This window comes from Bos indicus, chromosome 17 (genome assembly GCF_029378745.1).
Source record: "Bos indicus isolate NIAB-ARS_2022 breed Sahiwal x Tharparkar chromosome 17, NIAB-ARS_B.indTharparkar_mat_pri_1.0, whole genome shotgun sequence".
Lineage (NCBI taxonomy): Eukaryota > Metazoa > Chordata > Mammalia > Artiodactyla > Bovidae > Bos > Bos indicus.
In genome coordinates, this window is record NC_091776.1 from 340493 (window position 1) to 363364 (window position 22872).

The 22872-nt window shown below is 38.3% G+C and overlaps 1 protein-coding gene across 2 annotated transcripts in view; it reads left to right on the top strand.

The window, feature by feature from the left end:
• The window catches only part of KLHL2 (kelch like family member 2), a 173013-nt gene that overhangs the window by 10135 nt on the left and 140006 nt on the right, over positions 1-22872 (top strand). Inside the window, exon 2 of one of the 2 annotated variants that reach the window (XM_019977499.2) lies at positions 3350-3475. The exons of the other annotated variant lie outside the window; for it this stretch is intronic. Within the exon in view, the coding sequence (XP_019833058.1) occupies positions 3350-3475 (126 nt within the window). The remainder of the gene's footprint in view (positions 1-3349; positions 3476-22872) is intronic. 2 annotated transcript variants of the gene reach the window in all.

The window sequence follows — 22872 nt, forward strand, 5'->3', positions numbered from 1 at the left end:
ATCTCCTTTAGATACTTTAAAGGTTTTCATAGTGAGGAGCTTTTCTAGAAAAGGTTAGCACTTTGCTTCTCAAGGGAAGCAAGGAGAAGGTGTAACTGCACTTCTGTGTGTGTGTGCTCAGTTGTGTCCGATTCTTTGTGACCCCATTGACTTTATTTTTTTGGGCTCCAAAATCACTGCAGATGTCGACTGCAGCAATGAAATTAAAAGACCCTTACTCCTTGGAAGGAAAGTTATAACCAACCTAGATAGCATATTGAAAAGCAGAGACATTACTTTGCCAACAAATGTCCGTCTAGTCAAGGCTACGGTTTTTCCAGTGGTCATGTATGGATGTGAGAGTTGAACTGTGAAGAAAGCTGAGCCCCGAAGATTTGATGCTTTTGAACTGTGGTGTTGGAGAAGACTCTTGAGAGTCCCTTGGACTGCAAGGAGATCCAACCAGTCCATTCTAAAGTAGATCAGCCCTGGGATTTCTTTGGAAGGAATGATGCTAAAGCTGAAACTCTAGTACTTTGGCCACCTCATGTGAAGAGTTGACTCATTGGAAAAAACTCTCATGCTGGGAGGGATTGGGGGCAGGAGGACAAGGGGATGACAGAGGATGAGATGGCTGGATGGCATCACTGACTCCATGGACATGAGTTTGAGTGAACTCTGGGAGTTGGTGATGGACAGGGAAGCCTGGCGTGCTGCAATTCATGGGGTCGCAAAGAGTCGCACACGACTGAGCAACTGAACTGAACTGACTGTAGCCTGCCAGGCTCCTCTGTCCATGGAAATTTTCCAGGCAAGAATACTGGAATGGGTTGTTATTTCCTACTCCAACTGCACTTATAATGTAACTTAAAAGGTAAACCTTTCCCTCCTATTTGACTGCTTCCTAGTGGATGTTCCTCTTCTGCATTTGTAGTTTTAGACATGTTGTGTTGTTTTCTGTTACTCAGTTCTGCTTCTGAACCAGAGACCATCTGACACAAAATCAAATAGGAATTAGAAAATTGTGGAAAGGAGTTTAGTGTCAGAAATGTAGACCTCTGGCAGGGTTCTTCATTTGAAAGGGACTTTCAATACAGACAATACTTAAAAGAAGCAGTGTTATTCTTTTAAGGTTTTGAATAGAATCTTTTCTTTGCAGAGTTTCTGGAGTACATTAGAAAAGCAAGAGCTAAAAATAGCTTTAAGAAAACAGCAATATAGACATTGGTTGTTGAATGGTATCTGTCTTAAAGTGAATTCTTTAATGCAGTAAGTTTTAATTCCAATTTCTTAGCAAATATAAATACTCATGACTCTTAATGATATTTTTTGTATGGCAGAGTTGCTTTTGTTTCCATTGTGAGCATTGAAAGGCCTTATGTGATAGTTTTGCCAGTCTTCAATATTGTATTTTCCCTCTGTTGTAAGCTTAAGTAATTAAACTTGAAGCATATATAAATATCGTCAACTTGCTACGTATGTGGGTATTCAGTGTTACATGGTAAGAAAGTTTGTGTAGGTTGTATGTATCTACATAATTTTCCCTTTTCCTACTGTTTTCTTAATGAAGTAGTGGTAGAAATGGCATTATGAGAATATGTCTCATACTATTAGGAGTGTTCCCGCTTTCCTCTGTCAGATCTAGATGTTCTTTCTCTCTTGGCTTCTAGACTTACTAGCTCTTTCTCTTAGGCCAGGTGTAACTCATCCCTCTGTGTGTTCACACACATACATGAGGCCTCAGAGTAGACACACACACACATACACATATATGAGGCCTCGGAGTAGACACACACACACATATACGAGGCCTTGGAGTAGACACACAATCTGGGCTCCATTCTCCAGCCCTGTTCTCACATCCTGGAACACATGAAGTGCATAGTGGCCTTTGTGCTCTAGTTATTTCTTCCGTCTTGGCCATTTCCCACCTCCTGGTCCTTGTTCTAATCTCAGTTCTCAATTCAGCCTGCCCTGATCACCCTGTTTAATACTATAAGTTCCATCACCCCCTTATTCCTGACTCTCTTTACCCGACACATTTTCTTTTTTCCATAGTTCTTATCTTCTAACATGCTGTTTACTGGTCTGTTGTGTATATAATTATCCCACCCCACCCCCACCCCCCCGCCCCCGCCCCCAGCTACAAATTCCATGAAGACAGGAATTTTTGTTTTGTTTATTGAAAGGTTCCTAGGGCCTAGTGCCTAGAATAGTGCTCGGTACATAGTGCCAAAAATTAGATGCTGAAGTAATAAAATAATATTTAAAGAATGAGTTATCGTTAGGAAAAGAAGTGGCATGAAGAGAAATGGTGCAATACTAATGATGTTTGCCTTTTGTTCTGTGTGTGATGTATATACAAGAATGTATTTTTTTGGGCTTAATTTAGTATCCTAATTTTTTTATTTAATAGCTTTATTAAGGTATAATTTACATACTGTAAAATTCAGCCATTATAATTGTTAGTTAATTTCTAGAGCTGTGCAACCATCTCAAAAAGTTCCTTGTGTCTGCCCATATGTGGTTAACCCTCCCCACAATGGCACCCTGATTTTATTTGTTAATTTTTTTGGTTCCCAGATCTTGAAATAATAATTTACACAGCCATACTAATAGCTTTGTACTCTTAACAAATTCCATATAACTATGGAATTAACTATCCACTGCTTAATGCAGGAAATGGTATCTAACATTAGTGAAAAGAATGGACTTGAGAGTCAAACTGGCCACACTCTTATCCAGCTCTACCATTTACCAAGTTGCGCAAATTATTTTCTGCCTCAGTCTCTTTTTATGTTTTTTGGTGATAATAGTAATTAGCTTACAGAGTTATGAGGATTAAAGAAACAAAATAGAGTACAAAGCCTGCCTATAAGTTAATACTCAGTAAAGAATTAAAGTAGGTGTGAAATACATGTGGTAAATAACCTTGCAATAGAGAACAAAGTTCAGTTCAGATTCTAAGCTTCTGAAGTATGTATAAAATATGAACCAGTTCCTGTCTTGGTTTGTAAATAGGCCTACTGCAGAATGTAAAAAGCAGGTTAATTTCCAACAGGGAAGATCATTTCTCAGCATTTCTTTTGAAGGTATCTGCTGAACCATTTTACTGAATTTTCTGTGCTCATCTTTGAGAGAGTTTTGACACCAGGGAGGTAATTACCTACTTTTTTTGTTAAAATCACAGTGACCATCAGAAAGTGTTCTGAATTGTTGTTTAGTCCTATGTTGGAATGTACTGTGAGACTTCCTCTAAGTAAGTGGGGGAGAGGTGTGATCATTGTATCTCTTGTAACCTGATAAGTCTGAACTAAACTATCTTTAATAAGATCTTTTTCTGTGTTTTGTTATTTTCTCTTACGAACAGATGCACAAATCAGGGTCATCAGAAGTCTCTCGATTCAAAAGATGATAATACTGAAAAACACTGCCCGGTGACAGTGAATCCTTGGCATATGAAGAAAGCTTTTAAAGTCATGAATGAACTAAGAAGGTATTATTTAACATACTTTTATTTTTCAGTTGTGTATAGGGGTACCCAGGTGGTGCTAGTAGTAAAGAACCTGCCTGCCATTGCAGGAGACTTAAGAGATGTGGGTTCAATCCCTGGGTCAGGAAGATCCCCTGAATAAGGAAATGGCAACCCACTCCAGTATTCTTGTCTGGAGAATCCCATGGACAGAGGAGCCTGCTAGTCTGCAGTTCATAGGATTGCACAGAATCAGACTGACTGAAGCAACTTAGCATATAGCACATAGTGAATATATTCCCTGTCCCTCATGATTGCTTTGTTTGCTACAGAGAACATTTAAAGCTTTTTCTGTGAGTTTTTAAAGGAAGGAAAAGAGCAAGTAATTTATCAGAGGTGTGAATGGTATAAGGCTGCTCTGTCCAATATGGTAGCCACTAGTCATATTCGGCTAGTCTGTTTGAGATATTCTGTAAATGGAAAATACATAATGGATTTTCAAGACTTATTACAAAAAAAATGTAAAATATAAGTTTTAAAAATATTACATTTAGAAATGATTTTTATTATTTTATAATATTGGATATTTTGAGTTAAATAGAATTCTACTTAATTCTATTAAATTAATTTCAGTTGTTTATTTTTAAATGGGATTACTAGAAAATTCTGACTTGCATTATATTTCTGTTGGACTGGCTAGTCTAGGGTTTCTAACTTATCATTGCAAAGCATATGAAAAGAAAACTTTTATTAAAATTTTTTAAATTGAATGGTTAATTTATGTTATTAGTTTCAGGTGTACAACATAGAGACTCAACAGTTCTATAGTTTATACTCCATTTAAAGTCTACAGAGTAATGACTGTATTTCCCTGTGCTGTACAATATGTTCAGTTCAGTTCAGTCGCTCAGTCGTGTCCGACTCTTTGCGACCCCATGAATCGCAGCACGCCAGGCCTCCCTGTCCATCACCGACTCCCAGAGTTCACTGAGACTCACGTCCATCGAGTCAGTGATGCCATCCAGCCATCTCATCCTCTGTCGTCCCCTTCTCCTCCTGCCCCCAATCCCTCCCAGCATCAGAGTCTTTTCCAATGAGTCAACTCTTTGCATGAGGTGGCCAAAGTACTGGAGTTTCAGCTTTAGCATCATTCCTTCCAAAGAAATCCCAGGGTTGATCTCCTTCAGAATGGACTGGTTGGATCTCCTTGCAATCCAAGGGACTCTCAAGAGTCTTCTCCAACACCGCGGTTCAAAGGCATCAATTCTTCGGCATTCAGCTTTCTTCACAGTTCAACTCTCACATCCATACATGACCACTGGAAAAACCATAGCCTTGACTACATGGACCTTTGTTGGCAAAGTAATGTCTCTACTTTTCAATATGCTATCTAGGTTGGTCATAACTTTTCTTCAAGGAGCAAGCGTCTTTTAATTTCATGGCTGCAATCACCATCTGCAATGATTTTGGAGCCCAGAAAAATAAAGTCTGACACTGTTTCCACTGTTTCCCCATCTATTTCCCATGAAATGATGGGACCAGATTCCATGATCTTCATTTTCTGAATGTTGAGTTTTAAGCCAACTTTATCAGTCTCCACTTTCACTTTCATCAAGAGGCTTTTGAGTTCCTCTTCACTTTCTGCCATAAGGGTGGTGCCATCTGCATATCTGAGGTTATTGATATTTCTCCCAGCAATCTTGATTCCAGCTTGTGCTTCTTCCAGCCCAGTGTTTCTCATGATGTACTCTGCATGTAAATTAAAGAAGCAGGGTGACAATATACAGTCTTGACATACTCCTTTTCCTATTTGGAACCAGTCTGTTGTTCCATGTCCAGTTCTAACCGTTGCTTCCTGACCTGCATACAAATTTCTCAAGAGGCAGGTCAGGCGGTCTGGTATTCCCATCTCTTTCAGAATTTTCCACAGTTTACTGTTATCCACACAGTCAAAGGCTTTGGTGTAGTCAAGAAAGCAGAAATAGATGTTTTTCTGGAACACTCTTGCTTTTTCGATGATCCAGCGGATGTTGGCAATTTGGTTTCTGGTTCCTCTGCCTTTTCTAAATCCAGCTTGAACAACTGGAAGTTCACGGTTCATGTATTGCTGAATCCTGGCTTGGAGAATTTTGAGCATTACTTTACTAGCATGTGAGATGAGTGAATTGTGCAGTAGTTTGAGCATTCTTTGGCATTGCCTTTCTTTGGGATTGGAATAAAAACTGACCTTTTCCAGTCCTGTGGCCACTGCTGAGTTTTTCAAATTTGCTGGCAAATAAGTGCAGCACTTTCACAGCATCATCTTTCAGGATTTGAAATAGCTCAACTGGAAATTCCATCACCTCCACTAGCTTTGTTTGTAGTGATGCTTTCTAAGGCCCACTTGACCCACATTCCAGGATATCTGGCTCTAGGTCAGTGATCACACCATCGTGATTATCTGGGTCATGAAAATCTTTTTTGTCCAGTTCTTCTGTGTATTCTTGCCGCCTCTTCTTCATATCTTCTGCTTCTGTTAGGTCCATACTATTTCTGTCCTTTATCGAGCCCATCTTTGCATGAAATGTTCCTTGGTATCTCTAATTTTCTTGAAGAGATCTCTAGTCTTTCCCATTCTGTTGTTTTCCTCTATTTCTTTGCATTGATCGCTGAGGAAGGCTTTCTTATCTCTTTTTGCTATTCTTTGGAACTCTGCATTCAGATGTTTGTATCTTTCCTTTTCTCCTTTGTTTTTTGCTTCTCTCCTTTTCACAGCTATTTGTAAGGCCTCCCCAGACAGCCATTTTGCTTTTTTGCATTTCTAGCCATTTTATACATACTAGTTTATATTTCTCATACCCCACCTCAGTCCCTTCTCTCCCCTCCTTTTCCTCACTGGTAACCACGTCTGTTCTCTGTACCTGAGTCTGTTTTTGTTTTGCTATATTCACTAGTTTGTTTTCTTTTTTAGATTCCACATATAAGTTCAGTTCAGTTCAGTCCAGTCGCTCAGTTGTGTCCAACTCTTTTCGACCCCATGAATTGCAGCACACCAGGCCTCCCTGTCCATCACCAGCTCCCGGAGTTCACTCAATTTCGTGTCCATCGAGTCAGTGATGCCATCCAGCCATCTCATCCTCTGTTGTCCACTTCTCCTCCTGCTCCCAGTGCCTCCCAGCATCAGAGTCTTTTCCAACCATGTAGAATATTTTTCTTTGTCTGACTTACTTTCCTTAGCTTATATAATACCCTCTAGGTCCATCCATGTTGTCAATGGCAGAATCTCATTCTTTTATATGACTGAGTAGTATTCCATTGTGGGGTTTTCCCTGGTGGCTCAGTAGTAAAGATTCCGCCTGCAGTGCAAAAGACATGGTTTGATCCCTGGGTTGGGAAGATCCCTGGAGGAGGGAATGGCAACCCTCTCCAGAATTCTTGCCAGGAAAATCCCATGGATGGAGGAGCCTGGTGGGGTACAAAGAGGGTTGCAAAGAGTTGAACGTGACTGAGCACACACATATATATCACCACTATCCAGTATTCCATTGTATAGATAAAACACATCTTTATTCATTCAACTGTTATGGACACTTCAGTTGCTTCTGTGTCTTGGTTATTATGAGTAATACTGCTGTGAACATTCAAATGCATGCATTTTCAAATTAGTGTTTTCATTTTCTTCAGATGTGTACCCAGGAGTGGACTTGTTGGTAGTTCTATTTTCAAGATTTTGAGAAACCTCCATAGTGTTCTTTATAGTGACTGTATCAAGTTATATTCCTACCAACAGTGTAGGAGTGTTTCCTTTTTTCCACATCTTTGTCAACATTTGTTATTTGTAGACTTTTTGGTGGTAGCTATTTTTACAGGTGTGAAATGATATCTCATTGTGGTTTTGGTTTGCTTTTCTATGAAAATTACAGATGTTAAGCATCTTTTCATGTGTCTTTTGACCATCTGTATATCTTCTTTGGAAAATCTATTCAGACTTTCTGCTCATTTTTTAATCAGGTTTTTGATATTGTATAAGCTGTTTACGTATTTATATAAATGATAACAGTTTATCAGATGTATAATTTGCAAATATGTTCTCCCATTCAGCAGGTTGTCTTATCATATGTCAATGATTTCTTTTGCTGTGCAGAAGCTTTTAAGTAAAATTAGATCCCATTTATTTTTGCTTTTGTTTCCTTTGTCTTAGAAAACAGATCCAAAAAATATTTCTACAATTTGTGTCAAAGAGTGTTCTGCCTATGTTTTTTCCTAGAAGTTTTATGGTTTGGGGTCTCTGTTTTTTAGTTTTTTTTTGTATGAAGTGTGAGAAACTGTTCTAATCTCATTCTCTTACATGTTAACTGTTCAGTTTTCCCAGCACCACTTGTGGAAGAGACTGGTTTTTATACTTTGTGTATTCCTCCCTCCTTTGTTGTAGATTGACCACAGATGCACGACTTTATTTCTGGACTCTTTATTCTGTTCCATTGATCTATGTGTCTGATTTTGTGCTAGTACCATGCTGTTTTGATGATGATAACCTTTTAGTCAGGGAGTGTGATACTTCCCGTTTTGTTCTTTTTTTTTTTCCTCAAGAGTGCTTTGGCTGTGCAGGGTCTTTTGTGGTTTGATGTAAATTTTAGGATTATATACTCTAGTTCTGTGAAAAATGTCATGAGTATTTTGATAGGGATTGAATTAAATTTATAGATTGCTTTTGATGATGTGAACATTTTAACAATATTAATTCTTCAAAACTTATGTACATGGGATATCTTGTATTTCTTTGTATCATCTATTTCTTTTTGTTTTGTCAGTATTTTATAATTTTCAGAGTATAACCTTTTCACCTCCTTAGTTAAGTTTATTCTTAGGCATTTTATTTTTTTGGTGTGATTTTATTTAATTAATTTATTTTTATCTTTAAAAATAAAGATAATTGCTTTTCAGTCTTGAGGTGGTCTTTGTGGTACATCAACGAGATTCAGTCATAATTATATATATTATATATATACACATATATATGTGCACCCTCCCTCTTGAGCCTCTCTCAAACCTTCAGTCCAGCCTTCTAGATGGTCATAGAGCACCAACCAGGCTGGGCCGTCTTTAATACAGCAGCTTCCCACTAGTTACATATTTTATGCGTAATACTGTATATATGTCAGTGCTGCTTTGCCAGTTTGTCCTCTCTCCTTCTCCCACTGTGTCTGCCAGTCTGTTCTCTACATCTGCATCCCCTTTTCTTCTCTATAAATAGGTTCTTCATCAGTACTGTTTTTCTAGATTCCATATATATGTGTTGATATATGATGTTTGTTTTTTTCTTTCTGATTTAATTCACTCTGTATAACAGGCTCTGGGTTCATCCATCTCACTATGGCTGACTCAAATTTGTTTTTTTTATGGCTGAATAGTATTCCATTAAATATATGTACCACGTCCTATCTAGGTTGCTTCCATGTCCTGGCTACTGTAGATAGTGTTGCAGTGAACACTGGGGCACATGTGTCTTTTTGAATTACGGTTTTCTGAGGATATATGCCCAGTAGTGGTATTGATGGGTCATATGGTAATTTTATTCCTAGTTTTATAGGAATCTTCATATTGCTCTCCATAGTGGCTGTGTCAGTTTGCATTCCCACCAACACTTCAAGAAACTTCTCTTTCGCCGCATCCTCTGCAGCATTTATTGTTTCTAGTTTTTTTTGCTGATGGTCATTCAGATTGGTGTAAGGTAATATAACCTCATTGTAGTTTTGATTTGCATTTTTCTAATAAAGAGTGATGTTGAGCATCTTTTCAAGTGTTTATTGGCCATATATATGTCTTCTTTGGAGAAATGTCTGTTTAGGCCTTCTGCCTACTTTTTGATTGGGCTATTTGTTTTTCTGATAATGAGCTGCTTATATATTTTAGAGATTAATCTTTTGCCAGTTGCTTCATTTGTAATTATTCTCTCCCATTCTGAGGGTTGATTTTAATCTTATTTATTGTTTCCTTGGCTATGCAAAAGATTTTAAGTTTAATTAGGTCCCATTTGTTTATTTTTGTTTTTATTTCCATTACCCTAGGAGGTGGGTCAAAGAGGATCTTGCTATGATTTATGTCAAAGCGTGCACTGCCTATGTTTTCCTCTAAGAACTGTATAGTTTTTGACCTTACATTTAAGTCTTTAATACATTTTGAGTTTATTTTTGTATATGGTATTAGGAAGTGTTCTAATTTCATTCTTTTATATGTAGCTGTTCAGTGTTCTCAGCACCACTTATTGAAGAAACTTTAATCCATTGTTATATTAATGCCATTTTTATCAAAGATTGGGTGCCCATAGGTGTGTAGCTTTATCTCTGGGCTTACTATCTTGTTCCATTAGTTTGTATTTCTGTTTTTGTTCCAGTACCATAGTGTCTTAATTGCTGTATCTTTGTAGTATAGGCTGAAGTCAGGAAGCCTGATTCCTCTAGCTCCATTTTTCTTTGGTAAGATTGCTCTGGCAATTTGGGGTCTTCTGTGTTTCCATATAAGTTGTGAAATTTTTTGTTTTAGTTCTGTGAAAAATACCATTGGCGTTTTGATAGAGATTGCAGTGAATCTGGATTGCTTTAAGAAGTACAGTCATTTTCATAATATTGATTCTTCCAATCCAACAACATGGTATATCTCTCCATCTGTTGGTATCATCTTTGATTTCTTTCATCAGTGTCTTACAGTTTTCTGTATATAGATCTTTTGTCTCTTTAGGTAGGTGTATTCCTAGTTTACTCTTTTGTTGCAGTGGTGAATGGAATTGTTTCCTTAATTTCTCTTTCTGATTTTTCATTGTTAGTATACAGGAATGCAAGGGATTTCTCTGTATTAGTTTTATATCCTGAAACTTTACTATATTCATTGATTAGCTCTGGTAGTTTTTTGGTTGCAAACGTGGGGTTTTTCTATGTGTAGTGTCATGTCACATGCAAACAATGAGAGTTCTACTTCTTCTTTTCCAATACAGATTCCCTTTATTTCTTTTTCTTCTCTGATTGCTGTGTCTAGGACTTTTCAAAACTATATTGAATAATACTGGTGAGAGTGGGCACCCTTGTCTTGTTCGTAATCTTAGAGGAAATGCTTTCAGTTTTTCACCATTGAGAATAATGTTTTTGTGGATTTGTTTTATATGGTCTTTATTGTATTGAGGTAGGTTCCTTCTGTGCCAATTTTCTGAAAAATTTTTTTTAATCATAAATGCTTGTTGAATTTTGTCAAAAGCTTTTCCGACATGTATTGAGATGATCATGTGTTTTTTATCTTTCAGTTTGTTCATATGGTGTATCATGTTGATTGATTTGTGTATATTGACAAATCCTTGGATGCATGGGATAAACTCCACTTGATCATGTTGTATGATCCTTTTAACATGTTGTTGGATTCTGTTTGCAGGAATTTTTTTGAGGGTTTTTGCACCTATGTTCATCAGTGATGCTGGCCTATAATATTTTTATGGTATCTTTGTCTGGTTTTGGTCATCAGGATGGTGGTGGCCTCATAGAATGAGTTTGGGAGTTTTCCTTCCCCTGTTATTTTCTGTAACAGTTTGAGCAGGGTACATGTTAGTTCTTTTCTAAATATTTGGTGGAATTCACCTGTGAAGCCGTCTGGCCCTGGGCTTTTGTTTGTTGGAAGATTTTTGACGATAGATTCAATTTCAGTGCTTGTGATTCATCTTTTGTATTTTCTATTTCTTCCTGATTCAGTCTGGAGAAGGAAATGACAACCCACTCCATTATTCTTGCCTGGAGAATCCCATGGAAAGAGGAACCTGGCAGGCTACTGTCCATGGGGTTGCAAGAGTCAGACACGACTTAGTGACTAAACCACCACGACCACCTGATTCAGTCTTGGAGGAATATACTTTTCTGATAATACGTCCCTTTCTTCCATGTTGTCCATTTTATTGCTTGTAGCAGTCTCTTATGATCTTTTGTATTTCTGTGTTGTCGTAACTTCTTTTTAACTTTTAATTTTATTGATTTGAGTCTTCTCCCTTTTTTCTTGATGAGTCTGGATAATAGATTGTCAGTTTTGTTTATCTTCTGAAAGAATCGCATTTTAGTTTTAGTGACCTTTGGTATTGTCTCCTTCATTTCTTTTTCATTTATTTCTGCTCTAATGTTCATGATTTTTCCCCTTCTATTAAAAGGGAGATTTTTTTTTTTTTTTTTTTTTCCTGTAGGTGCGAGGTTAGGTTGTCTATTTGATGTTTCTCTTGTTTCTTGAAGTAGGCCTGTATTGCTGTGAATGTCCCTCTCAGCACTGCCTTCACTCGCAGGTTTTCGGTTGTGATGGTTTCATGGTCATTTGTTTCCAGGTACTTTTTGATTTCCTCTGATGTCTTCAGTGATCGCTTGGTTATTCAGAAGCATATTGTTTAGCCTCCATGTGTTTGTGTTTTACAGTTTATTTACTCTAGTTGATATTTAACCCTACAGTATAGTAGTCAGAAAAAATGCTGGATATAATTTCAGTTTTTTTTAATTTAGCCAGACTTGATTTGTGATCCAAGATGTAATCCGAATAAAGTGAATTCTGTTATTCTCAGATGAAATTCTTGTAGATGTCAGTTCGGTCTGACTGGTCCAATGTGTCATTTAATGTTTGTGTTCCCTTATTAATTTCCTGTCTGGATAATCTCCATTGGTGTGAGTGGGGTGTTAAAGTCCCCTAGTATTATTGTGTTACTGTCTTACTTCCCCTTTTATAGTTGTTAGCATTTGCTTTAATGTATTGTGGTGCTCCTATTTCTTTTTTGCTTGATTCCTGATGATTATGTCCTTCCTTGTCTCTTGTATTGACCTTTGTTTAAAAGTCTGTTTTATCTGATGCAAGTATTGGTGCTATGTTGTCTTTTGTTTTCCTTTTGCATGGAATCTTTCCAGTCCCTCACTTTCAGTCTGTATGTGACCCCAGCTCTGAAGTGGGTCTCTTGTAGACAGCATATACTTCTTATTTCTGTTTCCATTCAGCCAGTCTGTGTCATTTGGTTGGAACATTTAATCCGTTTACATTAAGGTAATGATATATATTTTTTCCTTTCACTATTCACTTTTCCCTTTCACTATTGTTTTGGGTTGTTTTTGTATTTTCTTTTTCTTGTGTTTCCTCTCTAGAGAAGTTCCTTTAGCATTTTTTTTAAAGCTGATGTGGTGGTGCTGAATTTTCTTAACTTTTGGTTATCTGTAAAACTTCTGATTTGTTCATCTAATTTGCATGAGATCATCGTTGGGTACAGTAATCTTGGTTGTAGATTTTTTCCCTTCATCACTTTAAGTATATCCTATGACTCCATTTTGGCCTGCAGAGTTTGGTTGAAATATCTGCTGTTATTCTTATGGGGATCCCCTTATATGTTATTTATTGCTTTTACTTTTCTGCTTTAATATTTTTTCTTTGTGTTTAGTTTTTGTGAGTGTGATTAATATGTGTCTTGGCGTGTTTCTCTTCGGGTTTATCCTGTATGGGACTCTCTGAGCTTCCTAGACTTGGGTGGCTATTTTCCTTTCCCACGTTAGGGAACTTTTAGACTCTTATCTCCTCAGATATTTTTTCATTCTCTTTTTTTTTTTTGTCTTCTTCTGGTATCCCTCTAGTTCAAATGTTGGTGCATTTAATGTTGTCCTAGAGGTTTCTGAGACTGTCTTCTTTTCATTTGGTTTTCTTTATTCTGCTATGCTTCAGTTATTTACACTATTCTGTCTCCCAGATCACTTATTCATTCATTCACTTACTCATTCTTCTTCCTCACTTATTCTGCTTTTGTGAAGGTTTCCTGGTTGAGTGAACTAGTTCCTGTGTTCTAGTGCTTTGAGCTGGATACTGTCTCTCTGAAGGGCAGTGCTGTTTCCATTGTTGTGTTTTGGGATATCTGTGGGCTTGGTATGTCTGTGGGAAGCCTATCTGCTAATAGGCAGGGTTGTGTCCTGTTTTGGTAATGATTTGATATGAGGCATCTGGCTTTGGAGCTTGCTGGCTTTTGGGTGGGCCATGGTCTTAGTGTTGAGATGGAAACCTTTGGGAGAGCTCTTGCCAATTAATATTCCACAGGGTTGGGGGTTCTCTGGTGGTCCAACATCCTGGATTTGGGTCTCCCACTTTCGAGGTCTAGAACCAATGCCTTACTGTAGCACTAGGACTCTGCAAGCTGCACAGCATAGAAGAGAAGAAGAAAGAAAGGGACTTAAAAACAGAAAAGAAAGAAGAGAAAAAAGAAAACAAAATAAAACAAAAGAAAGTCAACAATCATACAAGGAACAGACAGACAAAACCCTGTGAGAAATGGTCAAAGAAATTGCTAAATAAACTCACACACTTATAAACATACACTCACAAGGAGAACAGGGGAGAGAGAGAAAAAAGAATGTAAACAGGAACCAAAAAATGAAAGAGAACAGTTAAGTCAATAAATCCATAAGTGAAAACAAATACTTAAAATTAGACTAGCAAAAATACCAAACCAAAAACATGGGTAAAAATGCAATATCATGAGAGTACTGTAAAAATAGAAATAAAATGATTTTAAGATGGACACATTTAAAAGAGGAATAAGTAAAACCAAAATTAAAGGAATAATGAAAACGAGTTAACAATGGAACAGTATGAAGAAGAAAAATTATTTATATATACAGAGAGAAAGTAGTAGTAAGAGGAATGTCCTCCACTGTCCTCATTACACAGTGAGTTCCTGCCAATCTGCCAACTCAGGAACTCTCCAGTGTTTCTAGGAAGTTCTCTGGACCTGCTGTGGGTGCTGTGGGGTCAACTCAGACTTAGATCTGGTCTTACGACAGCTTGTATTTGCTTCCAAAGTCTACAATTGGCCCCAAAGTCCACAGGCTCAAACTAATCCTGGGGATTTAATCTGCTGTACCTGTGGCTGGAGGGAGGAATTCCTTTCCTCTTAGATCACACAGCCCCTGGTGCTCAGCTTTGATTTTGGACCCACCTCTGCTTGTAGGCTGCCCTCCTGTGACTGTTTCCTGCCTGTATGAGAGGGGCCGAAAGTTGCTACTTACTAGGGTTCAGCTGTTTACTCGGGCTGAGGAGATGGAGGGGTGCAAGAGACACAATTGGGTTTTGTGGGATGTGCCTGCTGTTGCTGATTCCTGGGGGAATTTGCCATTCTGAGGCAGGTCATGCGCTCCCTCAGGGCAATTGGCCCCGTGTTGTGGGTCCCTTGGCAGAGCATATCTGCATAGGCTCCCAGGAATGTGTGGATAATGACCTGTGCCTGCTCATAGCTTGGTGGTTTGGGACTGCAGTGATGTCTTTTCCATTGGCCCTGGTATTCTTGGTGGTAGCCAAGTGGCCTGCATTCCTCCTCTGGGATTACAAATTGAAGTTGTGGCTAGTTCTGCCTCTGGTGCTCTTCTTTGGTGTCAGGTAGTCAACATTTCTACCTCTGGGGTTGCAGTTCATAGCCATGGCTTGTGCCATCTGTGACACTTGCCAAGACCAAGTCCTCCTGTCTTTGTGCTGGCAGAGCTATTGTGTCCCTGTGACAATGATCCCTTGCTTCTCCAGCAGGTTGAGGCTTTTCCCTGGATTCTCAGCTTTGCTATACTACCCTCTTCAGAGTATCTTCACAGCAGTCAGCTCCAGTCCTCTTCCTGGAACCTGACCCCTGAAACTTAACCCTCAGTACCCAGCCTCCTCTCACCAGTGGCCATGTAGACATATATTTCAGGCTGGGAAGTGCTGGTCAGCACTGATCTCTGTGCTGAATTCTGTTTTGCCTTTTAAGCGCCTGCTGTTGCACTCCCCTCTGAGGCTCTGAAGTTCTCCTAGTTTGTACTTGAGAGGGGGTTTCCATGTGTGTGGAAACCTTTCCTTCTTTATGCTCCCTCCCCAAGGCCCAGGTTCTTGTCCCAAATTCCTTTGTCTCTTTTTTTCTTTTGTCTTTTACCCTGCCTCATTCTGTGAAGATGAGCTGTGAAGTCTGGGTTCCTCTACCAGGGTTCAGAACGTGTTTTGAAGGAGTTGTTCATATGCAGATGTATTTTTGATGTGTTTGTCTGGAGGAAGGTGGTCTCATCTTACTTTTCTGCCATCTTGAAAGTAACCCCCTCAACTGTATTTGGACTGGAGGTATGGCACTGTCTTGTGTTCAGGTTCCCCCCCACCATCACCCACACACACATTCATATGTTAACATCTTAATGCCCAGTACTTCAGAATGTGTTTGTTTAGAAACAGGGCTGTTGCTGAGATACTGGGGTAGGAAGGACCAGTCATTCAGTATGACTGGTGTCCTTATTAAATGGAGACTGGTGTGATTTTAAATGAGTGTATTTTCTTACTTTCTCTGTCTGATAGTTCATTATTAGTGTATAGAAAAGCAATAGAGATGTCTTCTTTCCTGCAACTTGACTGAATTCATTTATTAGTTCTAATGTTTTATTGGTGTTGAGATGTTAGGGTTTTCTATGTATTGTATCATGTCACCTGCAGGTAGTAACAGTTTTACCTCTTTCCTTCCAATTTAGAGTCCTTTTATTTCTCTTTCTTGTCTAATTGCTATGACTAGGATTTACAATACTATGTTAAATAGAAGTAGCAAGAGTGAACATTCTTGTCACTAATTTTACAGAAGCTTTCAGCTTTAATCATTGGCTGAGGATTTATCATAAATGGCCTTAATTATGTTGAGATATGTTTCTTTATCCACATTTGCTGAGATTTTTTTATATTGAATAGATGTTGAATTTTGTCAAATATATTTTTTTGCATCTATTGAGGTGATCATGTGAATTTTATCCTTCCTTTTGTTAATGTGGTATATCACATTGACTTATGGATATTAAACCATCCTTGCATCCCTGGAATAGATTCCACTTAATCATGGTGTGTGATCCTATTTATATTGTTGAATTTGATTTGCTAATACTTTGTGAGGGTATTTTTCATCTATATTCATCAGAGATATTAGCTTATAATTTTCTTTTTTTGTAGTGTCTTTTTCTGGTTTTGTTATCAGGGTAATGGTGTCCTCATAGAATCAATTTGGGAGTGTTCCTTTCTTTTCAGTTTTTTGGAATAATTTGAGAAGGATAGGTATTAGCTCTTTCTTCTTGATATATTTGGTAGAGTTCTTCTGTGAAGCCATCATGTCTTGAACTTTTTTTTTTGCAGAAAGTTTTTTTTTTTTTTTTTTACAGATTCAGTTTCACTGTTGAAATTGTCTGGTTTTTCTTAATTCAGTCTTTGAAGGTTGTATGTTTCTAGAAATTTGTCCATTCTACTAGGTTATCTAATTTGTTAGTATACAACTACTTTTAGTATTCTCTTAAGATTTTTTGGTATCTCTGTGTTATGGATTGTTATTTTTCCACTTTAATTTTTTATTTGGATTCTCTCTTGGTAGTGAGCCTGGCTGAAAGTTTATCAATTTTATTTTTCTTTAACCAAAAAACCCCCCCAAAAACCCAAAACCAGCTTTTGGTTTCATTGGTTTGTGTGTGTGTGTGTTTGTCTCTGTTTCACTCAATATTTTCTCTGATCTTTACTATTTCTTTCCTTATGACTTTGGGCTTTGTAATTCTTTTTCTAATTCCTTTATGTGTAGAGTAGGTTGTTTTCTTGAGTAAGGCCTGTATCACTATAAATTTCCCTCTTAAAACTGCTTTTACTGCCTTCTATAGATTTTGGGAAGTTGTATTGTGTTGGTTTCTGCCAAACATCAACATGAATCAGCCATAGGTTTACCCATGTCCCCTCCCACTTGAATATACCTCCCACCTCCTTCCCCATGTATTTGATTTCTTGTGCCACACTGTTCTGGTTAGAAAGATTGCTTGGTTGGGTTTGTATCTTGCCAGAGTTTTAAGACTTGTTTAGTGGCCTAGCATGTGATCTATCCTGGAGAACATTCTAAATGCACTAAGAAGAATGTGCATTTTGGTGTTTTGCATGGAATGTCTTTCAGATACTCATTACGTCCAATGTGGTATTTAAGACTGCTGTTCCCTTATTGATTTTTCGGTCTGGATGATCTGTCCACTGATGTCAATTGAGTGTTACCGTATTATTATCATATCTCCCTTTGTGTCTGTTAATATTTGCTTTATATATTTAAGTGTTCTTACATTAGGTGCATATATGTTAATAAGTAGTACATTCTTTTCTTATAATGATCTCTTTATTATTATATAATGCCATCCTTTGTCTTTTATTATAGACTTTGTTCTAAAGTCTGTTTTGTCTGATATCAGTCTTTCTACCCCTGTTACTTGTTTCCACTGCATGAAATATGGGAAAGTTTTTAGATAGAAAAAAATATAACTCTCTCTTTAATGATGGTGGTAGTAGTGTTAGTGATTTTAGGCAGTAGTGACCTGCCCATTGCTAAAGTATCCTCAAATACTTGAGTCGTTGCAATGAAAAGAGTGACTTTAAGTGTTGAATGAAAAGTGAGTAGCTTTTTTAATTAGAAGACTGAAGTATGAATGAACCGTCTTGGTATTATTTTCCTAGCATTTTGTGAAAGGTATATGTTTTCCCATCATTTCCTTTGTGAAAGCACATATATTTGAAAGCTTGGGCTAAGAAGGGAGTGACTTAAACTTTCCTTTAATCTCTGTGTTGTGTTTTGAAAGGTGATCCTTTGTTTTGTTCCATCATTTGTTTGCTGCTTCTTTAATTAAGCTCATGATTCAATGAATATTCATCTGCTGGGTGTTAGAGATAACAGTGGTGAGCCAAAACAGACATGGCTGCTGCCTTCATGGGGCTTATGATTGATTATAGGAAGCAGGCATTAATGAAACAATCATACAGATAATTTACTGCAAATTTTAATGGCAGTAACTGCTACAGTGAGGGTTGTGAAGATAGATAACAGTGGTCAGGGAAATACTCCCTGAGAGGATAAGAATAATTGTGCTGTCATCAGAAGGAAAAGAGAAATAAGGAAATGAAGTTAGGCATAGGGAATGGCAATATCTAAGTCTTGTGGTGGGAGAGAGCCAGCCTCCTACTGGGGCTAATGCGTAGCTGGAGTCAGATGGGTCGGGTATCATGGCAAGAGAGGAGGCTGAGTGGGTTCGTGAAGGCCAGCATTCTTAGAGCTTTCTGCATTTTGGTCTTTATCAGGAGTTGCCATGGGAAAAGCCATTGTAGAGTTTTAAGCAGGGATATGGCATGATCAGATTTGTATTTTGAACAAAACACACTGGCTGCTGGGTGGAGAGTGGATTGGAGAGAGAAAGATGAGGGAAAGTTAAACTGAATATTGGATATTTGATTTGTTTCCTAGTGCTGCTCTGACATCAGTTTCAATCAGTAGGTTTTCATTTAGTTTTGGGGAGAAAACATAGTTGGAATAATCCAGCAGGTCTGGCCCTGCTGTTTCAGTCAGTCTGGTTGGAAAAATAGTTATTGGGATGTAAAGTGTGGTAGTTATTAAGTGACATTGAAATAAAAGTAAGAAAAATAGTGTGGTTATGTTGAGACATTTTTTTCTTTGAAAAGTCTGTAAAGGTTGACTTTTAATAGGCCTATTCCTCTTACCTTTCCCCCAGCTTCTATGGAATTGGTAGCCTGGTTTTTCACTTATGTATGTGTAGGCCCCTGCTGATGAAGGTCTGACTCGCTTAACTACTGGGAAGGCCACACTAGCTCACCTTCCCCTGAGGAAGATGACCCAAGTTTTGGGACGAAGTCTTTGGCCTTGCCAGTTGTTTTACCTCTTTGAGCCATAACTATGAGGGGAGTGGATGGAATGTAGTCTAAGTTTCATTGCTTCCCTGACATTTTCTTAGCCTATGAGGTTTTTCTCCTGTTTCCCTGCAGGTTGTATGGTGCCCTTGTCTCTTTCAAGGATTATTTAGCTTTACCCTTCATTCAACTGTTTGTCCCATTTTGGCCGTGAATTGTGTGGCTGTGGACAGTCTGCTTTGGTTCTTTGTGTTGTACCATTTCAGTAGCTAGCATATAAGCAGGCTAATAGTTGGTACTGGTTTTCAGAAAGAAAGATAAGCTTTGAATAGCTGAATCTTCACTGCCAGGTCCACAACAAGGATTGTTTAAGTGAAATCACTGACCACTAGTGTTTTAAAAAATGAACTCTCTTTGGGGCTCGTTAGAAATTTTTTTTAAAAAAATGTCATTCGCTTTTCTTTTACCCCTTATTGCAAATTTTATGTAATTCTTTAAAAAACTCTAAAGAGGTCTATTGCTTGTACAGCTGAAAATCTTTAGTTATTTCCTATTCTTGCATCAACTTCCTGCTGCCAGAAATGGGTAGCTGAGAGTAGTTTCCTGACTTCTGGGAAGGGAGAGCTTCTTGTTCTCACCATTCTGCTTTTGGGCTGTCACTTCTAATGGGTAGAATATCAGCTGTACACTGGGGTGTTTTTATGAACATTTGACTGATGAAAGTGAAGTTTTAGAAGTAAAAGTCACCTCACTATTCTTCTAATTATACTTGGCGTAAGGTATGGTTGTGGAAATAGAAGGACCAGGAGTAAGTTATAGAATTTTAATTTAAGTTAAGAATTATGATTTAAGCTTATAAAAGTGAAGTGTTACCTTTTCTTTAAACTAGTTTTTCATTTCTTTTACTTCAGAGGCCCAGATATAGCTCTATGTCCTATCTCAATATGAGCTTGAATAACTCAAAATTATTTTGTTTAAAAACCCTGAGGTTACTTCTAAACAGTGTATTCAATAAGTACTTATAGATATCTAGTTCTCCTTTGAAGTCAGCTAGCATGTCTGGAAGGCTGTGTGGGAGCCAGCAGAGCCAGTGTCTGACATTGCCCATGCCCTTTGTGCAGGAGATGTAGAGAAGAGAATTAGGTGGTGGAAGATTGTGTGCAAAATGTGGGTTCTGAAGAGGGTTCTCACAAGAGAAATTCACAGAAATGATTTTAGCTGGGCCTGATAGGGGTGCAGTAGGATTCATAAAAAGTACTGGAGACGAAAGGCAGTTCCTGGTCTAGATAATTGCACAAACTAGGGACGGGCCAAATGTATCTTGTTTGGTAACGTGCATCAAAATAGTTCATGTTGGGGAGTCTGTAGAAAAGGTCAAAATTATGGTAGGCTTAAATGATGATTTATTGGGACTTAATTCCCAGGGCAGTGGGAATCAGTGAAGGTTTCTGAGACAGGGTGTAGCATTGTAAAGCTAGTGATGTCAGAGGAACAACCTTTCAGTGTAGTGAAAGATGCTGCTGCTAAGTCGCTTCAGTCGTGTCTGACTCTGTGCGATCCCATAGACGGCAGCCCACCAGACTCCCCTGTCCCTGGGATTCTCCAGGCAAGAACACTGGAGTGGGTTGCCATTTCCTTCTCCAATGCATGAAAGGGAAAAGTGAAAGTGAAGTCACTCAGTCGTGTCCGACTCTTAGCGACCCCATGGACTGCAGCCCACCAGGCTCCTCCATCCATGGGATTTTCCAGGCAAGAGTACCGGAGCGAGTCTGGTACAAAAACACATCTCTGGTGGGGAAGTCAGCTCTGTATATTTCCTAGACGTGGCTTGGCAAAGGGAGGAGTTTTTCAAAGCACTAACACACTAACATTTTCAAAAGCAAAGCCGTAACCTTTACAGAGTGCTTAACATATGCAACAGAGTGTATTGGGCCTACAAAGTAGACAGAGAAACAGGCTGTATCCCCAGTACACCTTTACTTGAGGACATTACACTGTGAGCTTTTTGAGGTAACCAGAAGAGAACTCTTGGATTTAACGTTTTGCATTTAAAATAAAGAAAGCAGAAATGACTGTCTTCTGCTGCTGCTGCTGCTGCTGCTAAGTCACTTCTGTCGTGTCCGACTCTGTGCAACCCCATAGACGGCAGCCCACCAGGCTCCCCCGTCTCTGGGATTCTCCAGGCAAGAACGGTGGAGTGGGTTGCCATTTCCTTCTCCAGTGCATGAAAGTGAAAAATGAAAATGAAGCCACTCAGTCATGTCTGACTCTTAGTGACCCCATAGACTGCAGCCTACCAGGCTCCTCTGCCCATGGGATTTTCCAGGCAAGAGTAGTGGAGTGGGCTGCCATTGCCTTCTCCCGACTGTCTTCTAGGATATGGGATAAGACTGGACTTGAATTTTAAAAGTTTCAAAGAGTATTAGTGGGAGCCAACCTATTATTTGTTGAGAAGGAAGCTAATATAGATCCTTGGGCCTCTGTGGTTGCTCAGTGGTAAAGAATCCACCTGCTAAGTAGGAGATGTGGCTTTAATCGTTGAATCAAGAAGATCCATTGGTGGAGGAAATGGTAATATACTACAGTATTCTTGCCTGGGAAATCTCATGGAGAGAAGAGCCAGGTGAGCTATAGTCCTTGGGGTCTCAAAAGAGTTGGACATGACTTGGTGACTAAATAACAGCAACAAATATTGATCCTTAAGTTACATTTAGGAGTTGAAACTTTTTAGTAAATCATTGAAGAAGTTTGAATGTTTGCCTGTATATCACACAGAAGTTGTAATTATTTAATTGTTCAGTTATAACAGTTTTACATTCTAGAAGATAGGATAAACATAAGAGCCTAAGGTCTGTCTTAAGGGATTGCTTATTGTAGTTTTCCCTTAGGACTTGAGACATCCTGGACACAGATCACTACTAAGATTGTATCTGTTTTGCATCTATGAAAACACTGAGTTTTGGCTCTTCTTTGGTTATTTGTACTTTGTTTCTTAGGTCACAAGTGAATTAAACAATAAACTGAAATGAGGCTGGCTTTCTTTCACTTCATAGCTTTATATTGCATATTACTGTTTTTTAAAAGGTTTTAGGAAATTGCACAGGGTGTGAATTTTTTTTTTAATTCCTAACTTATATGTGTGTGTATATATACATATGTTTCTATAGTAAAACATTATTAGCTTCTTTTGTTTTCTTGTTGTACTAAAGTAGAATATAAAACATTCCTTGAAGGATAGAGTAGTTGGGAAGAGCCCTAACTCAAGCAAACTCATTTATTTAAGAAAATTTAAGAGACATTTTGAAGCTAACAGTCTCAAGTTAGCTTATAATCTTCTACAGTGTATCTTAAGCACTTGTGATAGATTTCCTATTAGGTGGTATTTATTGACCATGGATAGAATCATTAAACATTTCAAAGATGTGAAGAATGGATGGTAGTAAGTGAACTTGCTTCTGTTTTTCTCTTCTGTTTTGTGGCATTGCTGATTTCCCACTAGCATGCTTCAGAGTTTGCCTTCAGATTCCCCTCCTAAAAGTCAGAAAACTGGAAGATCTTACCTTGATGTTTCTCATTTGAATTATAGCTAAGAGTATCACCCCTTAGTGAAAGAGGAGAGTGAAAAAGTTGGCTTAAAGCTCAACATTCAGAAAACGAAGATCATGGCATCTGGTTCCATCACTTCATGGGAAATAGATGAGCAAACAGTGGAAACAGTGTCAGACTATTTTTGGGGGCTCCAAAATCACTGCAGA